Here is a 25,364-nt window from a genome sequence, read left to right as displayed (position 1 = left end):
CTAATCCCTGGAATTTCAAACTAGATGCAACCAAAAATGTTTCTTTAGTCGTGGCCCGGCCCATGTTAATACCTGTTGGGCCTGGGACGAAAACCCTCTGTATTGGGCATGGAGAGGGTCTGTAGTGGCAGAGGCAGTGGGTCGTGGGAAAGGGACATCCCGGGCTTCTTCTAAAGTAATTGCACATTTTCACGTTGGGTAGGGGATATCTTACTGAATTTTGTGCATGTCTTTGATTTTGAGGTAAATGTTTTCCCTATATCTTTTTCATTACCTTCATATTTTTTTGGAACAAATCCTACATTCCTGACAGTTTAAATTATTTTGTTTCATCTCCCATATCACATAGGACTGTTGCGAGGCAGTTCATCGGCCAAAACTCAAAATGGTTGTGTTTAAAATTTGTGATTGGATCTCAAGGATAAGAAGATCATAAGGGACATACCAGTCACTGTTCTCAAATATTTCAATTTTTCTAAGTATAAAACATGGTGTGCATGGGTCTCGTATCTTCCTTCTTTCCTTGGGTGACTGCATACATGCTAAACCGTTTTGTGCTGGGGAGTCCTCCAAAGGTATTACACTGAATGCTATTTTACAGCATCGAGTGCAGTCTCCCGACTATACAACTTTTCTGTGATTCTTAGAACATCTCTACAACTAGAAAGTATATGGTGTTCCACTAAGTACTCCCCATTAATGTATGCCTTGGATGCTAGCACAAAGATGGTCTATTAAACCAATGTGGTACGATGCACTTAGAGGTCTCCTACATGATCTCCCAAATAAGCAATCAAATTGAAGAGACTAAAGGATATTTTGACCTTTAAGGCAACAGGCAAGCATTTTGAATATTGGAAGGCTTGGGCTTGAGTCAGAATTTGCAGGCTCTGGCATCCAAGTCCAGCCCCTTGCTTTATGTAAAGGAGAAAAATAAACCCTTCTCTTAATCATGAAGCCTCACCATTGATACTTGAAAAAATTGAAGTCTGGTGCAAGAGTTTTGGCATATAGCATTGCTCCTGATATTTGGCCTAGAAAGGAGAGTTCAAGATAATTTTCAGCCATGGGACCACATATGTAGCCATGTTGCTTAAAACGTTGCAGATTCTAAATGGTATTAGAATATAAATACTCCAAAATAGAAGCACTTTGAATGCTCATAAGTTTAAGAATTCATTTGGTAGTGATTTTAAGAAGTGCTTCTAACATTTCTAGTACTTCAAATTTTTATAAAAAGAATTATTTTCACGTGATAGAGAAGTTAGAAATGTTTCTTAGAATCATTGCCAACCCAATCCAAACCCTGCTTCTTGGAGCCTCTTTCCTTGCTTTTGCTGGCTGTGGCCTCCACCAAACAGCCACGAGGACCTCAACCTAAATGAAACAATCAAAATAGTTGCAGGCTCACTGTATGTGGCAATGAGAAGAGGATTGAAAAAACTCACAATATTGGGAAGCATGTCTTTTCTAGTATTGCCAGATGGACAGCACAGGATTAAACACATAATCATAACCTCAAGTAGGGTAGGTTCCTACTCTATCTTGCTAGAAGTAGTTGCAGAACAACAAAAAGGAAAAAGGCAACTGAAAACCTAAAAATGAAAAGAAACAACAACAATCTCAGCAGATAAAAGTTAGGATCACTCTGGACTCATCAAAATTATGATACTATTGAAAGTAAATATAATCCATGCTTTGATGTACATTTCCTGTTCTTTTTCCTTTTCTCTGTGTCTACCAGCTACATTTCTTGGATTCATCATACATACATAGGCAATGTCAGACCCAAACATCGTTCCAATAGCTCCACCAGATATGTGAAAACAAGTATACAGTTGTCGGTGGAGGAGAAGGGGTTTGTGCAATACCAGGGATATCACTCATCAGATTTATTCATTATCTTTCAACTCACATTGGTGGAGAACCAGATATTATTCCATGCTGTGGATCATGTTGTGCTGCTCATATACCTTGAAGTTGTTCCTAGCCTACCGCTCACCACTGTTTTCAGCAGCACAAGGAATACAAACATAAGAGAATAATTAAGAATAAAAGTGAAAGGAGTAAACACATACAAACAAGAATTGCAAGTTGCACTAAACATAAACAGAATATTAATTTTTTCTAATCAATTATATTATTTAAGAGAAGACAGAACTGTGTAAACAGGGAATACAAAGAGTAGCCAAGATGACTTGCTGCAATAATTGAAGAATAGCCAAATGACTTACTACAACAATTGATTGTTCTAATCTACCGGCTACTGATCACTAGGACAGACAACATTCAAGGAAGCAACCAACACTCGTAAAGATAGCATAACAAGTCCCACAATAGCACAAAACAATGGGTGACTTAATGGTTATAGAATTAGTATCCCTCTTGCACATACACAAGTTGGTACTCCTCATCAAGGGTTACCTTTGTACATTTGTCTCTCACTTCTGGCCAGAACCAATAGAAGAAGCCAAAGAAACATGGATATTCTTAAACAGACAGGAGTAGTCAATGGTAAGAGTACAACTTCAGAAGAAAGATTTGACTCAGAGCATACTGTTAGAACTCCCTCCACATCATGACATTCCCCACATCCCTAAAGAACCTTACCAAACACAATTTATTGAGAAGATCCATTTTTTATTCCAATTTGCAATCATTCAAATTCTTCATGGAAACTTGTGCTAGGTCCTAGATCCCACCATTTTACTTAAAAATATTTGGTGTCAAGAAGAACAGGTGAATATAGTTTGAATTATGAAGCTGCTTCCCCATAAGAGCTTGATTCATTAAAACAAAGGATAAGAAACCAGGAATGCTGCACATCTTTGGCAAACAAATATATATTAACAAGATGATACTTAAATTCCTTTCTTACATATATAGGTCAAGAAAGAACATAAAATAACAAGAGAAAAAACTTTATCAATAATTATGTGGAAGAACGATAATAGTTTCTTCTTCTTTCATAGGCAAATTAGCATAGTAAGGCATTAAATAAGCACCTCAGAAAAATGGAATGCAACCTAGCATACAGGAAATATACAAGATGTACCAATGTCAAAGCGAAATAAGGAAAATTCCAAACAATTCCATTCTTGACTACCGATACATAAACTGTCAACAAAATCTGGCAAGGAGCAGTTAATATCCTCTGGCCCATAAGCAGAAGCAGTTTAACCATGGAAGCAAAGGCTTTAAGAATAGTGCTTTCATCACTAATAATGTATGATATAAACCTTCAAAAATTATTTTGTTCCTCTTTTCTTGATTTGTCTCAAATAAGCACAAAAGGATCATCCTTCATTTTTTCTACCTTGACCTCAAAAACTGTCATGCCACCAATGTGGTATAACTCTGATCTTCCAAGGAAGAACCAAGCCACCCAAAAGAAGAAAACCACCAAAGACCATAAATTAGATAACCACAAACAATAAATAGGAATATAGCCAGATGGATCTTCCTGCTGATCATAGAGACTACACATAGACCATAGTCCAATCAGATGGCATCTCCAAACCAATTTTCAAGTAGATTGATGGCACCTCAGAAGCCTAAATCTCTCCGGATAGAAAAGAGAATCCAACCTCTGAGTACAAAGACTCATAGTAGGACATTACAAAAACATTCAGCCAAGGAAAGGAGCCATTTGACTCTCTAATGGATGTTTATGGAATCATGAACCAAATAGGAGTAGAATTCACTCACTTGGTGGAAAACACACCTCCCAAGGATAAGACTCACTGCCATAGGAGACTAAGAATCCTTTTACAAAGAAAATAAGAGTAAAACAAAATCCAAAATCCAAAATACAAAATTTGATACCACCATTAATGAAGCACTCCAAGAGGACTTTCTTCTACTTCTCTTGCAATCCAACTTCACACAACTTTGTCTTCCTAAAAGTCCATTGTTAATAACTCTCCTTCCACTAAAAAAAAATTCTCTTTGATAAGACAACCACTGATTCCATGCTTTCTATCTGACAACAATATTCTAAGCTATAAATGGGGTCACATTATGCCATTAAAGCAACAGATTGTATCATCCTCATCCTCGGAGAAAGAATTCATTATTGATTTGTTACATTCATCTTCAGTATCCAGTGGGTCCAGCACTTTCAGTCTTTTAAGCCAGAATCATTTGCTTTAAGTTCAAAAGGTCTTCGAAGAAAGTCAATGATGGAACATTGCACTCATTGATTCCCGAAGACCTTTCAGTTTGTTGATCCTATATAAAAGGTAAAATGATCAAAAGGTTTTTTACTGCTAAAGAGATTAGAGCCAAAGAATGTTTGGAGTTAGTGCATATTGATGTGTGTGGACCTTTTAATGTCCATGCACATGGAGGGAATGAGTATTTCATTGCCTTCACTGATGATTACTTTAGCTATGGTTATGTTTACCTTATGCATAGAAAATCCAATGCTTTAGATAAATTTGAGGAATTTAAAGTGGAATCAGAGAAACAATTAGGTAAATACCTCAAGGCACTTTGATTTGATTGAGGTGGAGGGTAAGCGTCAAGTGAGTTTGATTCTTTCTTGAAGGAGCATAGGATTATATCCCAGTTGAGTGCTCCTAGAACTCCACAACAAAATGGAGTGGTGGAAAAAAAAAAAATCGAACTCTTATGGACATTATGAGATCTATGATGAGCTTATCAACAATCCTTACATTCTTTTGGGGATATGCCTTGGAAAATGTAGGATACCTTCTTAACCTAGTTTCATCTAAACTCTTTACTCTTATGGAAATGCGGACAAGTCATAAGTTTGGTTAAAACCATGTTCGGATGAGGCTGTCCAGCACATGTGTTGAAGCCAAAGATAGACACATTGGAATCAAAGTCAGAAATTTGTCAATTTGTTGGATACCCAAAAGGAACAAAGGGTTATTATTTTTATAGTCAGGGACTAAAAGATGTTTGTCAATACAAATATCATATTTTTGGAAGATGACTATATGATGAATAATAAGTCTAGGAGTGAGGTCGATTGGAGAGTGCTAAATAAGACTCCCACAATAGCACAAAATACTATAGATCTAGTACCAACCCATCCCATTTCTAGTACATAGTGTCTTGTCATAGTGGGAGGGTTGTTATATAACCAAACCAATTCATGTATTTGGGAGAGTCTTTTGAGACAACTTTAGAGGAACATGAGATTGATAACACGAATTGTGATGAAGCAATCGGCAATGTAGATGCACATCTTTAGTAATGAGCTATGGAGACAAAGTTAGAATCTATGTATGCTAACAAAGTTTGGGAGCTTGTAGAAGCACTTAAAGGGACAAAAACCATAGGGTGCAAGTGGGTCCACAAGAGGAAGAGAAAAGCATATGGAAAGGTTGAGACATTTAAAGCTAAGCTTGTGGTGAAGGATTATAGTCAGAAACCTGGTTTCAACTATGAGGAGACCTTCTCACTGATAACTATGCTCAAGTCCATCAAAATACTCTTATCTATTGTGGCACACCTCGATTATGAGATATGGCAAATGGATGTCGAGACTGCATTCTTGAATGACAATCTTGATAAGAGAATCTATATGATGCAACTAGACGGATTCATAGAAAAGGGCCAAGGGCCAAGAGCATATGGTATGCAAGCAACATAAATATTAAAACAAGCATCATGCTTATAGAACAAATGTTTAGATCAGGCAATCAAGACGTTTGGCTTTGAGCATTTGTAGGATCAGGCAATCACCATTGTTATAGTAATTGACAATGCCTTCTCACCATTGTAGGTTTAGTACATACTAATGTCTAAACCATTTTTTTTTCTATGTTTCTCCTTATTGTCTCAGACCACATTCAATAAATGCAATTTTAATTGCTACTCCTTTAAAACTGTATTTTATGGAATGTGGCTTTTGTTCCCTTGGAAATTGCATTCCCCAAATGAGGTTTTTGTTTGCAGACAGAACTAGGGGAAAAATGTGACTGAATGTGCATCAGATTTTTTTTTCTACTCTTTTCCAAAACCATTTTAGTTGAAAACTTTGTAAAAAGGCTGTGTGGTTCATGATGTTTGTGGTAGCAGAGATGACCTGATGTGCCAAATGACAAAGAAGAACAGCAGTTCACTTGTGAGGGTGAACAGATCTATGACTATGCACATGCTAGGACTTGAGCTGGACCTACAAGTGTCAAAGTAGACAGCCTACAGGTGGAGCTGATTGCTAACCACATGGTAAAGACTTGTCACAATTAAGCCTATAATGATGATTGCTGACTTAGACAAAAAATTATCCCCTGTGCTACCTTATAAGGCCATTAGTTAGACAATCAAATGCTTCGGAAAGTGCAAGAAAGTGATTCTTTTCTGAGGACCACCTAAGGGGAACTTGATCCTAAGGATGAACTTTCTTGATTCTTATTAATGAACAAAAAAACCTAGGCAGCCCAATCTCTAATACCAAATAATATGTAATGTCAAAACAGGCCAAACTCTAATACCAATTGGCATAGGAGTGCCAATGAAGCCTTGAGCTTTTGTACCAAATCTGGTGTTGGACGTGTAATAGATATAAATTCTGATGCCAATGCAAAGCCAGGTTAAACTGCTCCTTATGAGCTCAATTGACAAGTTTCCAAATGGAAACTAAAGGAAGATTTGTATTTATCTCCATCCGTTCTAGATGTGACAGTCTGGTCTTTATCTTCATCAAGATTATTTGCAGCAAAGTCGTTCTTTTTAGTCTTGTCCAATTTCTCTTATCCAGATCCATTCTTTCCAACTAATTTTGTTTGAAAATCTAAAGTCCCATCTAAGGTCAAGACCTTTGCTTGGTTAGTGACACACAAGAAGGTAAACACCAATGACATGCTACAATTAAAAAGATCCTACAAAGCCCTTAGTCCTGATGTTTGTTTGTTGTGTATGGAGAGTAGAGAAATGGTAGATCATTTTTTCTTATTGCCCATTGACTTAAGGGTTATGGCCCAAACTATTCTAATTGGCTAATTTGGACTGGTTCCTCCTAGGAGTATCTATAACATGATGACCATCTCATACAAAGGATTGGGAAGCTCCATTAGAGGTAAGGTTCTTTGGCAAACCACTTGTCTCATTTTGATTTGGATTGTGTAGCAAGAAAGAAATGCTAGGATTTTTTAGGACAAGGTGAGGACCTCAAAGGCTTTTTGGGAGATCATTCATTTCTTTGCCTCCTTTTAGGCCTCTCACACCACAACATTTAAGGGCATTCCCCTTAATGTGGTTCAACTTGATTGGTTTTTGGTGTGTAGTTCACAAGGTCTGATTTGTTTTTGTATATTCCCATTTGGTACTTTACTATTGTATAGGTTTACTTACTACTTTGGAGGTTCCAACATACCTTCTATTTAGTTCTTTGGTTTTGGGGAGAAGTCCCCATCCTTCTTTTGTACTTCTTGATGCTTAATTTAATACATTCTTGTTTCTGATAAAATAAATAAATAAATAGAAGACATGGAACGAAGAAAGCAGAAAGGGCAAAAGCAAACTTGCATAATATCATCATAGCTCTTCTATTTGGGTGGAGGAGGCTCACCACCAAAACTGAAAAATTGAAAAATTCTTGTTGCCAAGAAAAAAGTTTCACTTATCAAATTATAGAGTTTTCTCTCTCCTAGAAGAAGATATCACATGTATTTTCCTTCCTAATTGCACCTAGATCTTTGGTTCTTGCAGCTTAAGAGGATTATACCCAAAGCATATTCTTGAATATGATTTTTGGTTTGCATTAACTCCTGAGGTCTAGCACAGGTGGCAATGAGCGGGGGCTGAGTGAGGAAGGGAAGATTCCATGTTTGACACCATGCACGAAAAATAATTTACCTATAAAATGAAATGGCTCTTGTTCACATCCATTATCCATTGGGCCAATTACAAGATAGTTCTTTGTTTGCATTCGCTATCCATTGGGCCAACAAAAAGATGACATTGAAAGAAAAGGGATGGACTTCAGATAGTTCCAGTCCTACATCAACCTGTATAGAACTGGATCTGATTCCAAATTGAATATGACAGCATGGATGTTCTCAGTTATGAATGTGTCATGGAAAGATTAATTACGCTCTTAGTATTGGGAACTCCCTTTCCTAGTTCTACTCTCATCCTGATGGTAATCTGGTTGAGATTTTCTAGTTCCAAATGTTAAATGTGCTTTATCATCCTATGCCTTGAAGATGCACAAATAGAAAAGCAATAGTCAAATTCAATCAAATCCATGGATGGGCCTCATAAGAAAAGTCTACTGAGAAGAAGATAGTGGAGGACAGGCAATGATACAAGTATTCCACTAAGAAAGTCTCTAACCTGGGTAAGAGATTAGATCATCTCATTTGCAGCCTTGTTTTTTCCCCGCTTCCTCCCCTGCTGTTGCAGTCAACTCTTTCAACTGCCTTGAAGTTTTTTCAAGTTCTTCTTCCAAAAATTGGGATTTCTGAGTAAGATCCTCCACCTACATGCATTAGTAACACACTATATCACAATTCATTGAAGATATTGTTTATTTTATTTCTTTCATTTGACTGAAGGAAACATATTTAAAATGAACTATGAGATATACCCTGGCAAGATTTTTAATGTAATCACAGAATTATGTGAGGGCTATTATTAGTCCATGGGTACATCTGCAGCAGAATAAAGCTTTTGATTTGACAGTACTTTGAACATACCATAGCTTCAAGATAAGATCCCTAACATCCATTATCAATTAAGTATGATCACCAATTCAATTAGTAGGAAAAAAAATCCCATTTGAGGATGTTAGAGAAGAATCTCAAGGATTAAGAACTCTTTAAGGAGATTATATAGGTGGTGCCGATATCTAATTAAGTGGTAATTATCAATGTGGCTCAAGGATTTTGTCATCTTTGCTATGTGGAGTGTGTTGCAGTGGTATAAGCCTATAAGTTTGAACAAATGACTCGAATATATATTGAACTCAACAGTATCCAAATGCCTGAACTTGAGCATTCTCTAAAAGGGCAACCAATGTAAGAACATGAAGTCAGAGGATGCTTCCATCTTTACCATTGCTTACATAACTAAGTTTAAATTACAAATTATAAAAACACTAGAGCAGTCCAGTGATCTTCAGCTAAAGACTAACAGGGGATCAAGATTAGATGATCATCTGAGAGAAGCAACTGTCACACTTACTTAGAGGCTACAAAAGGTGAGAGAAGGGCAAAAAGTCAGTTCACATACACATCACTGAAGCGAGTCAATTTCTTTTCAATGCATTGTTAAGAAGACATGATTGTCAAAGGTGCTGCCAAGACTCCAAGAACGAACAAGAGAAGAGACTTGTAAATTTCATCAAAAGTGGCAAGTATTCATCATTTTATTAAGTTTTACTAAGGGGCAGATTGAAGAAAATGCCTAGATAAGTGAAGCATTAAATTGTTGGATTCTATCGATGATAACATGGTCAATGATTATAATGAGCATAAGCTTTTCGCAACAAAGTGACAAGCGATCAATTAAAGCGAACTAGAGTGGGCTTCTTATTTTCAGTGGGGTAATACAATAACATTCATTAATGGCCTGGGGCTACATAATCTTGTCTATAAATAGGTGGTTTTGGCACCTATTCTCACGCTAAAGAAAATCCAGCAATAGAGAGTTTCACTGAGAGAGAGAGAGAGAGAGAGGGAGAGAGAGTGAACAGGCTTCTTATTTTCAGTTGGGCCCATAAAATAACATTCATTAAAGGCCTAGGACCACATGAGCTTGTTTATAAATAGGTGACTTTGGCACCTATGATAGCTAAATTAAGGAAATTTGGCCTCAGGGCAGGCTAGGGAGGTGGTTTGAGAGAGATTCCCGCACCACAGCACCTTTTAAGAAGCTCACTTCCAATAATATGGATCTAGCTAAGTATCATCTCTAATTGATTTCTAACGTTATTGATGTCTGTTGATTAATAACAAGCTTGTTGTTCTTGTGACGCAATGGAAAACTGTACTTAATTTGACCTACAAGGCATTCATGCAAATGAGGTTAAACAAATTCAGTCACTTCTACAATTATGGTAAAACTTACCTGTGCCCTTAACAATATTATTTCTTGGAGGAGGCTGTCGTTTGTTTGCTTAGAATGATCAAGGCTGACTTCCAGATTTGAACGAGCAATACGATCCAATGCCAGTGTCATGGAATAAGATGAGGTTGAGTTTCTTGAGACAGGAGAGGTTGCTCGAGAAACCATGCTTGAACCAGGAGAGGTTGCTCGTGAAACTATTCTGGAACCAGGAACAGAAGCAGACGCTTTCTGTGAAGACCCAAACACAGAAGTTGATGTATTTGACGTGCAAAAGCCTTCCCATTGGAAACTTCCATTTAGAGTGGGAACATGACCATTGTTTAATTCTAGCTTTAAGTTGGGCTTGAAATGTTGATTTTCAGCCTGTTTGAAAGAACCAAATGAGGTGAGCCTGGGAAGTCGGCCATGTGGTCTGGAATCCATAGACTCCTTCTCAGCTACCTCATTAAGATTATGAATTTTAATTCCACTTGCAACTCTTGGCAATGGGAAAAATCCAAATTCCAAGGCCTTCTTTAGTTTAGTGAAGCAATCATCACACACACGATAAGGTTTATTCATATTTGGAGCCAAAGAGGCTTTAAGAGATTTTCTACTGCTGCATGCTTTGCAAAAAGCTAGTCCACAGTTATAACAATTATGACGCTTCCTTCTGAAATTGAATTGATTATGGCAACCAGAACATATGGAACAATCAGCACTACAAAACCATTTATGAAGACATATAGCAGAAGTGAAATTGGAACCACATGCCACACTCTTTACTTGTTTGTCTTTGAGAGCTTCAACAAGTGTAGGAATGTTCCTGTTGTTATTGTCTCCATGTCCTAATTGACCATTTGCTCCCTTACCCCAAGTGTAAACCTCCGCTTTTGAACTCAAAACTGCAACATGATGAGAACCACATGCTATCTCTTCAATGAAACTGTTTCTGATTATACCTTCAGTGCAAGAAGGAAGTCCATCAGCACTTTGCGGACTCCCAAGTTGCCCATATTCAACACCCCCCATTGTGTATACTTGTCCTGAATCTGTAAGAGCAGCTGTAATGCTATGGCCACAGGCTACTTGACAAAAAGTCACGTCATCTAATATTGTTACACAAGAAGGAGCTAGTCTAGGTTCTTTATCCCTATGGCCAAGTTGGCCTTTATCTCCATCCCCCCAGGTGAACAACTTACCAGCTGAAGAACTAATAGAAGGTTCTGTGGTAATTTCAACAACTGCAGCAGTGTGCCAAATACCACAGGATGCCCTTATTGTCCGTAGTCCTTTTAAAGTTTCCACTTCTCTAGGAGTGCCTGAGCTATTACGATCTCCATGGCCTAGGGCACCGAAAGTTCCATCTCCAAATGTGAACAACTGACCTGCTGATGTTACAGCAGCGGTATGCCAAGGTCCACAAGAGATAGATGAGACATGCATGCCCTCTATCTGACAACTTACCTTTCTAGGGGTCCAGTGACTGATTCCGCAGCCATGCCCAAGAAGACCAAAATTGTAAGTACCATCACCCCACGTATAAAGATCCCCAGACAGGGTTACAGCACAGGTATGGTACTCTCCACATGCTACTAATTCAATGTTTAATCCACTGAGAGCATCAATAAGTTTTGGTTGGGAAACATCAGCTTCTACTCCATGCCCGAGCCTGCCGCCATATCCCTCACCCCAGCTAAAGATTGCTCCTTGTTTTGTGACTAACATCACATGCTTACTGCCACAAGCGATATTTTGTGCATCAAGCATCACTGTTGATTCCAATGCTTTCGGTAAAAGTGCATTTCTTCTGGCAAAAGATGAACTTCCAACTCTACATACTCCACTACTGACTAATGCATCACTAATTGCTTCTCCCCAGATGAAAACATCACCTAAAGCATCAAAATCTTCACGAAAGGATCCCTGGCCAGGCGAACTTACAGCACTCGATAAACTAATGTGAAAAGTATCACCTGCAGAACTGCAGCCATTTGGATCATCTATTCCCCCAACTGATAGCGAGCTCAGGGAACTGGGAACTGATTCTACCCGTGTGAAACCCTTGGCTGCTCCAGTATATGATATAATATCAGAGAATGCTCTTCCCAATCTCTTCTTTTGGGGATGCTGAAAAGGAATCAAAATTGTTTGGACATTTTCCGGATCCCATGACATAACAAGAAGCAAAGAAAATTGAAAGAAAAATGCATCATTAGAGTTTAGTGAATATCATAGGTTAAATACCTTGGAGATTATGTCACTGCTGTTAGCTGACACAGTCAATGGAGTGTTTCTTCTTATATCAGTATGATGATCTAATGATCCAGAGTCACTCCTTGTTTCATTTATCCAATTGTGATAGTTGCATTGCGAAATCAATGCTCTAAGGGCAACAAACCAGACTTCAGCTTCATCCTTGTCCTTACATATCTGTACATGTTGCAGTCACTAAAGGAAGTCATAATGTACAAATCTCAGACTACTCAAGAATAAGAATATATCCAATGTTCAACAATTAAAACTGTATCATATAAACAGGGGTAAGGTTGAATTGCCTCATAAATCATTATAAGTCCAAAGGTTTCCTGGAAAATTCTCCAAACTGTTGAAACCGTGAAGATATATTCAAAATTTTCCACCAAAAAATAAGGTCATCTTGAAGCTATATGATTTCAACTTAGATACTGTGAAATAATTATAAACAATCACTTAACCCACATATCATACAGTAGGATTAACATCATTCTACCCATGTACCTAGGGATCCCCCCTATTCATTAAAAGATCTAAAGAACCCTTAGGCCTAAAAATATATTAGTAAATGAATAAAACTTTTGTTGATAGATCTGAGTCAATGGATGAAATAGGCATGCGGTTCTTCTGTTTCTTGGGGAAATTGATCTCTCTCTCTCTCTCTCTCGCTCTCTCTCCACACACACATGTACAAATGAATGTATATATACACATGTATATTCCTTATTCAAGAAGCCCTAAACCAATGAGCCAAAGACAAGTATATATTTATTCTTTTCCTACCAGTGCTTTTTATATCAATGTAAGAAATCACCTGCGTGCAACTCAACTCATGGGATTTGATCAGGTTTAAGATTCATAAATCTTAAGATTTGAACAAAAAAAAAAATCTGAAATGATGTGCAAACAATATGTTGAAAACATGCAGGCTGATATTTCTCCATGTGTTGATAATATGCAGGATGATATGTAGGCTATAAATATGCAAGCTGATAGTTCTTTCCTAATTATATTATTGTTGCAAATACACAAGCTAATGTGTAGGCTGTAAATTCTCCTACAATGGTCACTAGACTGATTTTATAGTTTACTAGAATAATTTCATACAGCTGTTATATATATATATATATATATATATATATCCCTGTTGTAATCTCAATATTTGTACGAATGAAATTTAAATTCCTCCACATGGTATCAAAGCAAGTTAGAATTCTGCTCTAAGTTTTTTTTTTTTTTTTTGGTCTATTCTTTGCCAGAATCTGGTGGCCTTCATCTTCCTCTTACTTTGCCTTCATTGCGAAGTCTTTCATTTCTTCTCTTTGAACTATTATGGTATGTGTGAACTATTATGGCTTAAACAACTTTTAGGAGAAATTGGTGTGAAGGAGGAGATGCCAATGAAGATGTATTGCGATAATAAGGCAGCCATCAACATATCACACAACCCAGTTCATCATGACCAAACTAAACACGTAGAAGTTGACAAACACTTTATAAAAGAGAAGGTTGAAGACGGTACAATTTGCATGGTTTATGTACCAACAAATAAACAAGTAGCAGATGTACTCACCAAAACACTATCAAGAAGATCATTCAAGCAGCTAATAAACAAGCTGGGTATGTTCAATTTATACAACCCAACTTGAGGGGGAGTGTGGAAGATAATTTGAATAAAATCAAATTATTCTAACTATGGACAGATTCCGTTTTAAATCAGTAGCCAAATAATCAGCAATTATTTGGCTGTTATTTGATTTTTTTTATTTTGACTTTTTTGATTAGGAGATATGATTTTATTATGCCTAGAATTAAGGCTTATTTCACGTCCTGCTATGTATAAATTATAGTTTGTACCTTTATCTTATTTTCAATAAGAATTTGGTGAATGCTAGTTTTTTCTCCTGATCAGTGACACAAGATGGTTTGTGTCATTTATTGATAATTGTACTAGGATAAACATGGGTTTATCTTCTCAAATACAAATATGATGTTAATTAATTTTTCCTTATTTTTCATAAATGATTTGCAATCAATTTGGAACAAAAGTCCACATTCTTCGCTTAAATAATGGAATGAAATATTTCAATAATGAGTTGATTTTTTATTGTCAAAAGAAGAGAATTATTCAACCACCTTCAAATACTAATACTCTCCAACAAAATATGGTTACTGAGAGGAAAAATAGATATTTGCTTAAGGTTACTAGAACTCTACTTCTCCAAATGAGTGTGCCAAAAACATATTAGGTTGAAGCTATTTTGACAACCACTCATTCAATAAACAAGTTACCCACTATAGTTCTTGGTTTTCAAACTTTGTTGGAATATTTGAGTCATTTTTTCCCTTTATTTAAAAACTTTGGGAATCTTCCACCTAAAGTGTTCGAGTGTGTCTTTTTTATTCATATTCATAGCCAACACCAAATAAAACTTGATCCTAACACTCTTTAAGTGTGTTTTGTTTGGCAACTCATCTATACAAAAGGTTACAGATGTCATCAACCTTTAACAAAAATTATGCCACCACGGATATTAATGTCAATGAAAATCAATCATATTTCTCACATATTTACCTTTAACAGATTCTAATTTTTTCCTCCAAGTCTCCCATTACATCAAGTCATTGCTATACAGGAATAGCCTATTTTATCTCTCATTTCAAAAACTAAACTTGAGCCTATCATTCTAAAGGTGGACTTCTCATATAAAGAGCAAGAAAAATGATTTCCACTTAAGGTCTACTCAAGGAAGAAAGAGTCTATCATAGACCCAATGCATGCTCAACCATTGGAACCAGAACCAGGTAATGTTGTGTAAAAACTGAGAATAATACAAATGTATATTCAATCGTGTATATTTTACATAATCAGGTCCCTATTTAACATATACACAGAAAGCAAAATATGGAAATATAAAAATCAAACCAAATATTTAGCCTAAATATCAAATCTAATTGGGGCCTCAATCTTCTACCACAATATCCTACAAATCACCCCCCAAATCATATGGGATTTCCCCATATTGATTCTACTTCAGTTGAATCAAATGGTTACAATGATGATTTGTTTCTTCCTATTACACATAGGAAAGGGAAAGGAACATGTACTTAATACCCTATATCCAATTTTGTTTTAAATCATAAATTACCTCCTACTTTTAATTCTTATGCCTCTCAATTGTCCACCATAGAAATCCCTAAAAGTGTCAAAAAGGCCATTTGTAATCCGAATTGGAAAGAAGCTATGTTGGAATAAATGAGAGCCTTAAAAATCAATGGAACTTAAGATATAAAAAATTTGCTGAAAATGAAGAAGCTTGTAAATTGTAAATGGATCTTCACAATCAAACATAAAGTTGATGGGTCTTTGGAGAGATAAAGCTAGTTAGTAATCAAAGGGTTCATGTAAACCTATGGAATAAATTACCAAAAAACTTTTCACCTTGGTGGTTAAAATAAATAGCATTAGAATTTGTTGGACAACCAATCTTCTTAAAAGTTTAAGCTTGTAGGATTTTGAACCATAATGTATATCCTCACGAGTAACCACTTTTTTAGCTTACAAATTGGCTTAATAAAGTGGGGAAATAAATATATGGTGAGGTACAAATACATGACCTCTCATCAAATAAGGCTTTGATACTATGTTAGATAACCAATTTGCTTAAAGCTTAAACTTGTAGGATTTGAAACCACAATGTATATCATGTAGTCCAACAAAATTTTAATTTATCTTGCTATTAATCTAAATTGGACTTTTCAGCAATTCAATGTAAACAATGTTTCTTTTCCATGAATAGGTTTGAAAGGAAAATGTGCCAACTCAAAAACTTAATATATGGCCTTAAATAATCTCCTAGAGCTTAGTTTGAAAATTTTATAAAGGTCATGGTAAGGTTTGGACACAGACAAAATAAAGTTGATCATTCACTTTTATTAAACATGAGTCTCCAAATAAAGTAGTTGTTCTAATCATCTATGTAGACGATATAATTGTGATAGGAAATGACAATGAAATTGAAAATCAGGCAACATTTAGCTTGTGAATTTGAGATCAAGGATTTGGGAAGGTTTAAAGAGGTGGCATATTCAAGAATGGGTATTTGTCTATCATAATGCAAATGATCTCAATCTACTCAAGAAAACAAAAATGTTAGGGTGTAAACCAGTGGACAACCCCATTGAGCCAAATCACAAATTAGGAGATTGTTTTTAAGAACCTAGAGTTAACCAAGAAAGGTACTAAAGGCTTGTTGGAAGAATAAATTTTCTCATATTCATCCTAATATAGCTTATGTAGTTAGTGTGATTAGTCAATTTATGAATGCACCATAGGAGAAACATATGGAAGTTGCCTATTGAATTCTTAGATACTTAAAAGTTAGCATATGGGAAAGGAATTTTTTTTAGGAAAAAAAAAAAAAAATGGATGTGGAACCTATATTGATGCAGATTGGGCTTGCTCTCTCACTAACTGTGTAATACCTAGCACCAATGAATTAAATAGGCAATAATGATTATCTTAGTACTTAACTTTAAACGTGCTTAATTAGATGTTAAAACTAGTTTAGTGTTAATCCTGTTTAATTATGAATTAAACTTTGATTAAGGTTAAGTGAGATTAGTTAATGACTTAACCATGCTTATTAGGTTCTTAGGGGCTGATTATAGTTAAGAAAACCTAAAGGACTAATGGGCAATTATGGGTTTAATTTTTGATAACTTGAAGGACTAAAGTACAAAATTGGGAAGTTGGAGTTAGTGGCAGCCAAGTGGCCTGCCACCTCCTACTTGGCTGCATGGAAAGCCCTATATAAGGGCCTGCAACTCGTTTTGCACCATTTTACCTGCAGCAACTCGGGTTAGAGAGAGGATCTAGAGAGAGAAAGTGAAGATTTGAAGTAAGTTGTTTAATTTAGTAATTTTGGTTTATTTTAGTTCCTAATGGTATGCTGAAACAAATTAACGGTAAAATTTGTGTAAAAGTTGAGTGTAATTAGGTATAAACATGTTTTAGTTAAAAATCACAATTAATTAAGGATTAAAGTATGTTAGCTTAAGTATTTTATTAATGGTAAGATCAGCATAAATCTTTGTTTAATTTGGTATAATTGAAAAATAGATTAGTAAACATGTGATTAATTAGGTTATTTGGACACTTGGGATTTGTTAATAAGTTAGGCTTTAAGAAAATCAAAACAATTAGTTTTTGGTAATTAATTAGGGAATATTAATATGTTTTGTAAATATTGTTTAATTCAATTCAAAATTGATTTGAAAACCTGTAGGCACATAGATTAGAGAATATTATAATTAAAAATTAGCAACAGTAAATTGTATAAATTTTCATCGTTAAGAAGTCTAAATTATGTGTTTCATTTCAGTTCCTTGTAATAGGTAAAGATCGCTTACATAGAAGAATCACAGAGGGAAAGTCCGTGTAAGGTAGGGAATTTTATGCTATCCCAAGGTGTATCTAATTTATTTCCTTGAAACATTTATTCGAAATTTCATGTCATTTTTATGATTTCATAAAATGCTTTAATGTGTCATTGCATCTCGGTTTATTGTGTTGAAATGTTACATTGAGATTGGAACGCATATTGGTATGAAGATTCATGGTTCAGTGTTGTAGGAAATGGTTCATAGTGTGGTTGCATTACAAGAAGGATATGGAATAATCATAGATGATATTCAGAGAATTGATTGGTGGGCAATGTTTATGCGATGCTACAGGCATTATCCTTTGATATATTGTTTATGTAGGACCGTGGGTCCTTGGGTGAAAGTCCCTAAAACCCTCGAGGAAGACACTCCAATGTGGGTGTATGGGGTTGGTCCTGCCTCTGGGTTTTAGTCCCTAAAGACACAGGGTTGGTCTTGCCCGTGGGTATGAGTCCCAAAAGACACGGGGTATGACTTGCCCTTGGGTGATGTCCCAGAATAATCATTATTATATTGACCGAGTATCTTGTGGAGCATTGATATCTGATGTATAGATTGGTGGGGTTGAGCAGTTTATCAGTTGTGAAATGATGGACAAGGAAAAGGAAATATGAAACCAGCAAACACATGCACACATGTTTGACATGATTGCATATTTGTTAATGGTTGTAAAATGTTTATCATGCATGCTATTACATGTTTAATTCAAGTTTTTTTTAAGGGTATGCTTAGGATGGTTATAAACTTTCCTATTGAGTTGTGAACTCACCCTATCCCTTCCACCTTTAGATTCAGGTCGGAAGACCTATACAGGAAATAATGCTTGAGCAATGCTTTACTGTGATTGGATGTTGTTTGTTCGCATTGAAAGTGTTTTGAGGTTTTGCCTTTTTTATTAAAGACTGAATCTTTTTGTAGGAATGATGTAATATATATATATTTGTCAGATACACTTGTAGTATGGGCTACCCGTAGTGAACCATGGGGTTTTGGCATATGTAAATTAATGTAGTACAAGTTTCTTTTGTGAAACAAAACATATTTTGTTAACTAATAGTTACAAAGTTTAATACAGGATGTACTCTTTATAACAGGTTTTGCATATTCTCTTTTTGCACAAAATCAAGCAAGAACTCAGCATTTAAATTTTTGTATCCCCATATCTTTGAGAGCACTTATACTACATTTGAGTATCAATTGTTCAGTTTAAAAAAAAAAAAAAAAAACGGGGTGTGACAAACCGGAGATCCACTAATGGGTATTGCACGTTTATTGGAGCCAATCTTGTCACATGGATAAGTAAGAAACATCAGTGGTGGTTGAAAAATTTGCAAAAGCCTAATTCAAATCAATGGCTCAAGCTATCTATGAACTACTTTGGATAAGGATGATGCTCTTTGAGTTAAGAATGAAACTGGAAGGTCCTATGAAGTTATATTGCGATAACAAGTTAGCCATAAGCATTTTCCATAATCTTATCTATCATGATCAAACAAACACACATGGAGATATATTGACATTTCATCAAGGAAAAACTAGAAAACGAAGAGATTCATATTTCTTATGTTGCTTCAAAGAGTCAACCTGCAGATTTTCTCATAGAAAGGTTGCCAAGTTCTACATTTCAATCTATTCTAGGCAAGTTCAGAATGGAAAATATTTTCGAGCTAGCTCAAGGAGTGTTGAACATATGCAGGTTACTATTTCTCCACATGTTGAAAATATGCAAGCTGATGTGTATGAATGAAATTTAAATTTTTCCACATAATATTAATATAAACTTCAAATATGAACTATTTGGATCAAGATTCAAAGTGAGTCAATCAATTCAAATCACACATTAATTTTTTTACAATAGCTAACATGGCTTTGATATGTATAAAAACAATTTAATGAAAAGAGCAAAAAAACAAAAGCAAAACAAGTCGGGAATGAACATGACAAAGTGAATTATAAGCAAGTAAGAGTAGAAATGATACTCACAATATCCAAGGACCCGTCTTTGTACATAAGAGAAAATGATTGATCTTCCTTTTCAAGCCGAGGATATCGTCGAAATGTTGCCTGCAAAAGCATGTAATTTAATATCCATCATGTGTGTTAGTTTTTAGCATGGAACAAATGATGGGGTTGGGAATGAAATTACATGAGTAAATTTTATATTTTTTCAAACCAACATATTACTGCTCTCATGCCCATAATACTGACCAAATATTAAGTTGATTAGAGACTAGGAGTTGCCCATTCATATAGAGCTCTTATTTGAACTCTTATTTTTAATTTTTTTTTTTAGTTAAAAGAATTGTAAATTTATAGATAATGCCACCAATACCAACTAGTATGATAAATGGAGAGCATGGCATGAATAGGAGAGGTATCTAGCATTTGCATGGTGTCCCCACACACACATCAACCATTTGGCTATGCTTTTGGAAAGAAATTCTTAGAATCAAGAAAAAACAATTCATTTGCTTTGTCCTTGGTTTTCTTTGGAAAACAAGATTAAATACATACATACATAATATATATACATACATAATATATATATATATATATATATGTGTGTGTGTGTGTGTGTGTGTGTGTGTGTGTGTGAGAGAGAGAGAGAGAGAGAGAGCCACCAGTAACAGTAGCATTAATAATCATAACCATATTATGGTAATGGTAATTAAGGACTGCCAACTCTAATAATAGTGGAATTAATGAGTAAAAAGTAGTGGCATAAGACGTAACGGTGGGGATATTGATCAAGGATAGGGATATCAATGAAGTAGATTTGGTGTAGGTCACTTTTATTCTGAACCCATGATGATCAGTTAAAAAAAAAAACGAAGCGAGTAAGAGAATTTCCCATGCTAGCCTCACATAGTTTATTTATTTATTTTTTTTTCAAACTTTTTTATTTTTGAAAAATTAATTATATTAAAAGTAAATTTAATTTATAACTAAATAAATATTATAGTTTTTTGTAATTTATTTTCGTACAAAGTCGATTTATATTTATTTTATGTGTATTAAAAGAGAAAAAAATTAAATTCAATTATTTTTATTTAACTATATATATATATATATGGGGTGACAATATCTTATCCTTAACTAGGATTTTAAAAAAAATATATACAAACTCATTCTTAATTCGTTTATGCCTCATTAAAAGTTGTCCTATTAGAAGCCCTAAAAATAACCATTCAATCATTATCCCTGGTTAGAGATGATATTTTTTTATTATATTACAATAACATTGCAAGTGATAAAGTGATTGTGATTTTGATCTTGATGGCAATAGTATAGGAATGTGTTGAAGTAATAATATTAGTATGAGCAAAAAAGCAAATTTTTTTTCAAAACTAATAATTCCTTTCACAAATATGACTTTTTTGAATTTGTTCTAATTTGAGTACTCTCAACATGTGTGTATTACCAGAAAAACTTTTCTATTATTTTTTGCTCTTTTTTTAAATATTGGTGATTTTTTAGCCTCATATAACAACTTTCTCAAATCTTAACTACACATTTCAAGCCATTAAAATGGATGATCAGGATTATGTTCTACATGAAAGAGCATTGCTAAGATTTAAAAACTATAATTTTTTGATAAAACACCAAAAAAGTTAACATAAAAGGCTAGAACAAAAACTTTTTCTAACTCTCTAGCCCCAATCAAATGCACAAATAAAAAATTTCTTCAAATATTATGGAAGTTAATTTTGTATATAAGACAGGTTAGTTTTCTAAGACAAGAATGACAACCACCTTTTTTTACTTATTGTTGAAATTTGGCATTCAAAGTTAGGGTTTTAATTTAGGAAAGTATTTTAGGAATAAAAAAGGAGAGATCATTTAGGATGATTCAGTTTCCTAATTTTAGGAGAGAATCAAGCTAGATTGATATTTTCTTATTCAGTCATTTGTGTATATATATGTGTATGGTGTGTACCTAAAGATCAATAAAAGGAATTCAGAAATTCTTCATGGTATCAGAGCCAGTTTTCTGAAACCCTAATCCCTTCTGGCCACCTCTTATTCAGGCCATCATTCATTCCGGCCAAATCTCTCTGGCCATCTCTCAATCCGACCATCTCTCTATGGCCATCTCTCATTCCGGTCATCAGTCCCTGTTCTCAGAGCCAAGGGAGAAAACGCTTTCCGGTCGGTCGAATCGTCGTCAGAAAACATTCACCGCCGGCGACTTTTCCGGCGAACTTTTCGGGCGACAGTTTTTTTCCACACTGCAAGGAGCGCCTGGAGGAGATCTCCAATTTTTCCCAAAGCACCGGAGCCAAAAAACCATCCACGCGCCGGCCACGCGCGTTTTTCCAACCGACGACTGCATCTCACGCGCCGGCGATTGCATCTCACGCGCCGGCGCGTGAGCCACTTTCCGGCGATGCGCTTCCTCCTCCATCCTCGCCTGACGCCAACCAGCCACCCTTCTTACCTGTTTCTGCCATTCGAGCCCTGCACGTGCCTCTTTTGGGGTTCTTTTGCCTCCGTGGGCCCTCCGATCAGTTTTTCCGGCGTCCTCCGGCTATTTTTTCTCAACTCCAATCCCTGCACATGCCTTGGTAAGTGTTCTTCTACCTTTCCGGTCCATGACAAAATACGGAATGGCATCATCACAAGTATCCAACGTCACGGCACCAGAATCAGGGGGTAGATCTGAAATTCCAAACCTTGGTGGCAGTGATTCCTCTCCTATTCTCATCACAGGACACAAATTAAATGGTCATAACTATTTACAGTGGTCACAATCTGTGTTGTTGTTCATTTGCGGTAAAGGAAAGGATGAGTACCTCACTGGAGAAGCAGCCATGCCAGAAACTAATGAACCGGGTTTCAGGAAGTGGAAGATTGAAAACAGCATGATCATGTCATGGCTTATCAATTCCATGAACAATGACATAGGTGAAAATTTCTTGCTATTTGGGACTGTAAAGGACATATGGAATGCAGCCAAAGAAACTTACTCAAGTTCTGAAAATACTTCAGAACTTTTTCAGGTTGAATCAGCCCTACATGACTTCCGCCAAGGAGAGCAGACAGTTACTCAGTATTACAACACACTCACAAGGTATTGGCAGCACCTTGACTTATTTGAGACTCACTCATGGAAATGTTCTGATGATGCAGCCACATACAGGAAAATTGTGGAACAAAAGAGACTGTTCAAGTTTTTCCTAGGACTAAACAGGGAATTGGATGATATTAGAGGCCCAATCATGGGCATTAAACCCCTGCCAAGTCTCAGGGAGGTTTTTTCAGAGGTTAGGCGTGAAGAAAGTAGAAAGAAAGTGATAATGGGATCCAAAGAGCAACCTGCCCTAACATTGGATGCCTCTGCCCTTGCTGCTCGGTCATTTAATAGTAGTGGTGGAGATCGTCAGAAACGGGATAGGCCTTGGTGTGATTATTGTAAGAAACTAAGCCATTATAAGGAGACTTGCTGGAAGCTTCATGGCAAACCGACTGATTGGAAACCAAAGCCACGGTTTGACAGAGATGGCACAGCACACGTGGCTGCCAACTCTGAGAGCACATCTGTTCCCGAGCCGAGTCCATTCAACAAAGAGCAGATGGAGATGCTACAGAAACTATTAAGCCAAGTTGGTAGTGGCAGTACTACCGGTGTAGCCTTCACTGCTAATCGAGGAGGAATGAAGCCGTGGATAGTGGACACAGGTGCTTCTGATCACATGACGGGAGATGCTGCCATTCTTCAAAATTACAAGCCAAGTAATGGTCATTCATCCGTCCATATTGCTGATGGTTCAAAGTAAAAAATTGTCGGGACAGGTTCTATAAAACTTACTAAAGACTTATATCTTGACTCTGTCCTCCATGTTCCAAACTTGGATTGTAATCTTTTGTCCATTAGCAAATTGGCCAGTGATCTCCAATGTGTTACTAAATTTTATCCAAACTTGTGTGTTTTTCAGGACTTGAAATCGGGGAAGATGATTGGCAGTGCTGAACTGTGTTCCGGGCTCTACCTCCACTCATGTGGCCAATTCTCAAACCAAGTCTCTCAAGCCAGTTGCGTACAGTCTCAGAGTATGTTAGAGTCTTTCAATTCTGTGTCAAATTCTAAGGTCAATAAAGATAGTGAGATTATAATGTTACACTATCGCCTTGGTCATCCTAGCTTTGTTTACCTTGCAAAATTGTTTCCCAAATTATTTATCAATAAAAATCCAGCATCTTATCACTGTGAAATTTGTCAGTTTGCAAAGCATACTCGAACAGTATACCCTCAAATCCCATACAAACCTTCGACTGTTTTCTCTTTAGTACATAGTGATGTGTGGGGTCCCTCCCGGATAAAAAATATTTCTGACACTCGATGGTTTGTGACATTCGTTGATGATCATACACGGTTAACATGGGTTTTCCTTATGAAAGAAAAGTCAGAGGTCGAGCACATTTTTCAAACCTTCAATCTTATGGTTCAAAATCAATTCAATTCCAAAATTCAAGTCCTCAAGTCAGATAATGCAAAGGAATACTTTACTAGTAGTCTCAGTACTTATCTTCAAAATCACGGCATTATCCACATAAGTTCTTGCGTTGACACCCCACAACAAAATGGGGTGGCTGAACGCAAGAATAGACATCTCTTGGAGGTTGCCCGGTGCCTTATGTTTTCCTCTAATGTTCCAAACTATTTCTGGGGGGAAGCTATTTGATTAACCGTATGCCATCCAGAGTGCTTACCTTTCAATCCCCATGTCAATTTTTCTTAAAACAATTCCCTCACACCCGTGCAGCCTCTTCTGATTTACCACTCAAAGTATTTGGTTGCATGGCATTCGTTCATGTGTATCCTCAAAATCGTAGCAAATTTGCTCCTCGAGCCAATAAGTGCATTTTCCTAGGGTATTCTCCAACCCAAAAAGGGTACAAATGCTATTCTCCAACCAACAAAAGATTTTACACCACCATGGACGTCTCTTTCTTTGAACATGTCTTATTCTATCCCAAATCTCATGTTCAGGGGGAAAGCATGAATGAACATCAAGTTTGGGAGTCTCTTCTTGAGGGTGTACCTTCTTTTCACTCAGAGTCACCAAATCCTTCCCAATTCGCGCCCACTGAGTTGTCCACACCCATGCCGTCATCAGTCCAGCCAGCCCAGCACACAAATGTTCCTTTTCCCGTGACCATCCAGTCTCCCATGCCTATTCAACCTATAGCCCTATAACTTGCTAATGAGAACCTACAAGTTTACATCAGGAGGAGGAAAAGACAGGAATTAGAGCACGGATCACAGTCAACATGTGGCCAATATATTGACTCCAATTCAAGTCTTCCTGAAGAGAACATAGGTGAGGATAGGGCTGGAGAGGTGTTAATTCCCAGCATTGATGATTCTACTCTGCCGATTACATTGAGGAAGGGTGTTAGGAGATGTACATATCATCCAATTGGGAATTATGTTACGTATGAAGGGCTATCACCATCTTACAGAGCATTTGCTACTTCTCTTTATGATACTCAGGTTCCCAACACAATACAAGAGGCATTCAAAATTTCAGAATGGAAGAAGGCAGTACAAGATGAGATTAATGCACTTGAGAAGAATGGGACGTGGACTATCACAGATTTGCCGGTTGGGAAGAGGCCCGTGGGGTGCAAGTGGATTT

The 25,364-nt window shown here is 36.4% G+C and overlaps 1 protein-coding gene across 1 annotated transcript in view; it reads right to left on the bottom strand.

Annotated features, from left to right (window-relative positions):
* Positions 1-1,649: 1,649 nt before the first annotated feature.
* The window catches only part of LOC117903988 (PH, RCC1 and FYVE domains-containing protein 1), a 35,162-nt gene continuing 11,447 nt past the window's right edge, over positions 1,650-25,364 (bottom strand). The window contains exons 4-8 of the mRNA XM_034816518.1: positions 19,708-19,788; positions 12,271-12,456; positions 10,045-12,153; positions 8,311-8,455; positions 1,650-2,004 (exon numbers count right to left, since the gene is read on the bottom strand). Of these exons, the coding sequence (XP_034672409.1) occupies positions 8,333-8,455; positions 10,045-12,153; positions 12,271-12,456; positions 19,708-19,788 (2,499 nt within the window). The 3' untranslated portion in view covers positions 1,650-2,004; positions 8,311-8,332. The remainder of the gene's footprint in view (positions 2,005-8,310; positions 8,456-10,044; positions 12,154-12,270; positions 12,457-19,707; positions 19,789-25,364) is intronic.

Source organism: Vitis riparia, chromosome 17 (assembly GCF_004353265.1).
Source record: "Vitis riparia cultivar Riparia Gloire de Montpellier isolate 1030 chromosome 17, EGFV_Vit.rip_1.0, whole genome shotgun sequence".
NCBI classification, from domain to species: Eukaryota; Viridiplantae; Streptophyta; class Magnoliopsida; order Vitales; family Vitaceae; genus Vitis; species Vitis riparia.
This window is presented reverse-complemented; position numbering and strand designations above follow the sequence as displayed.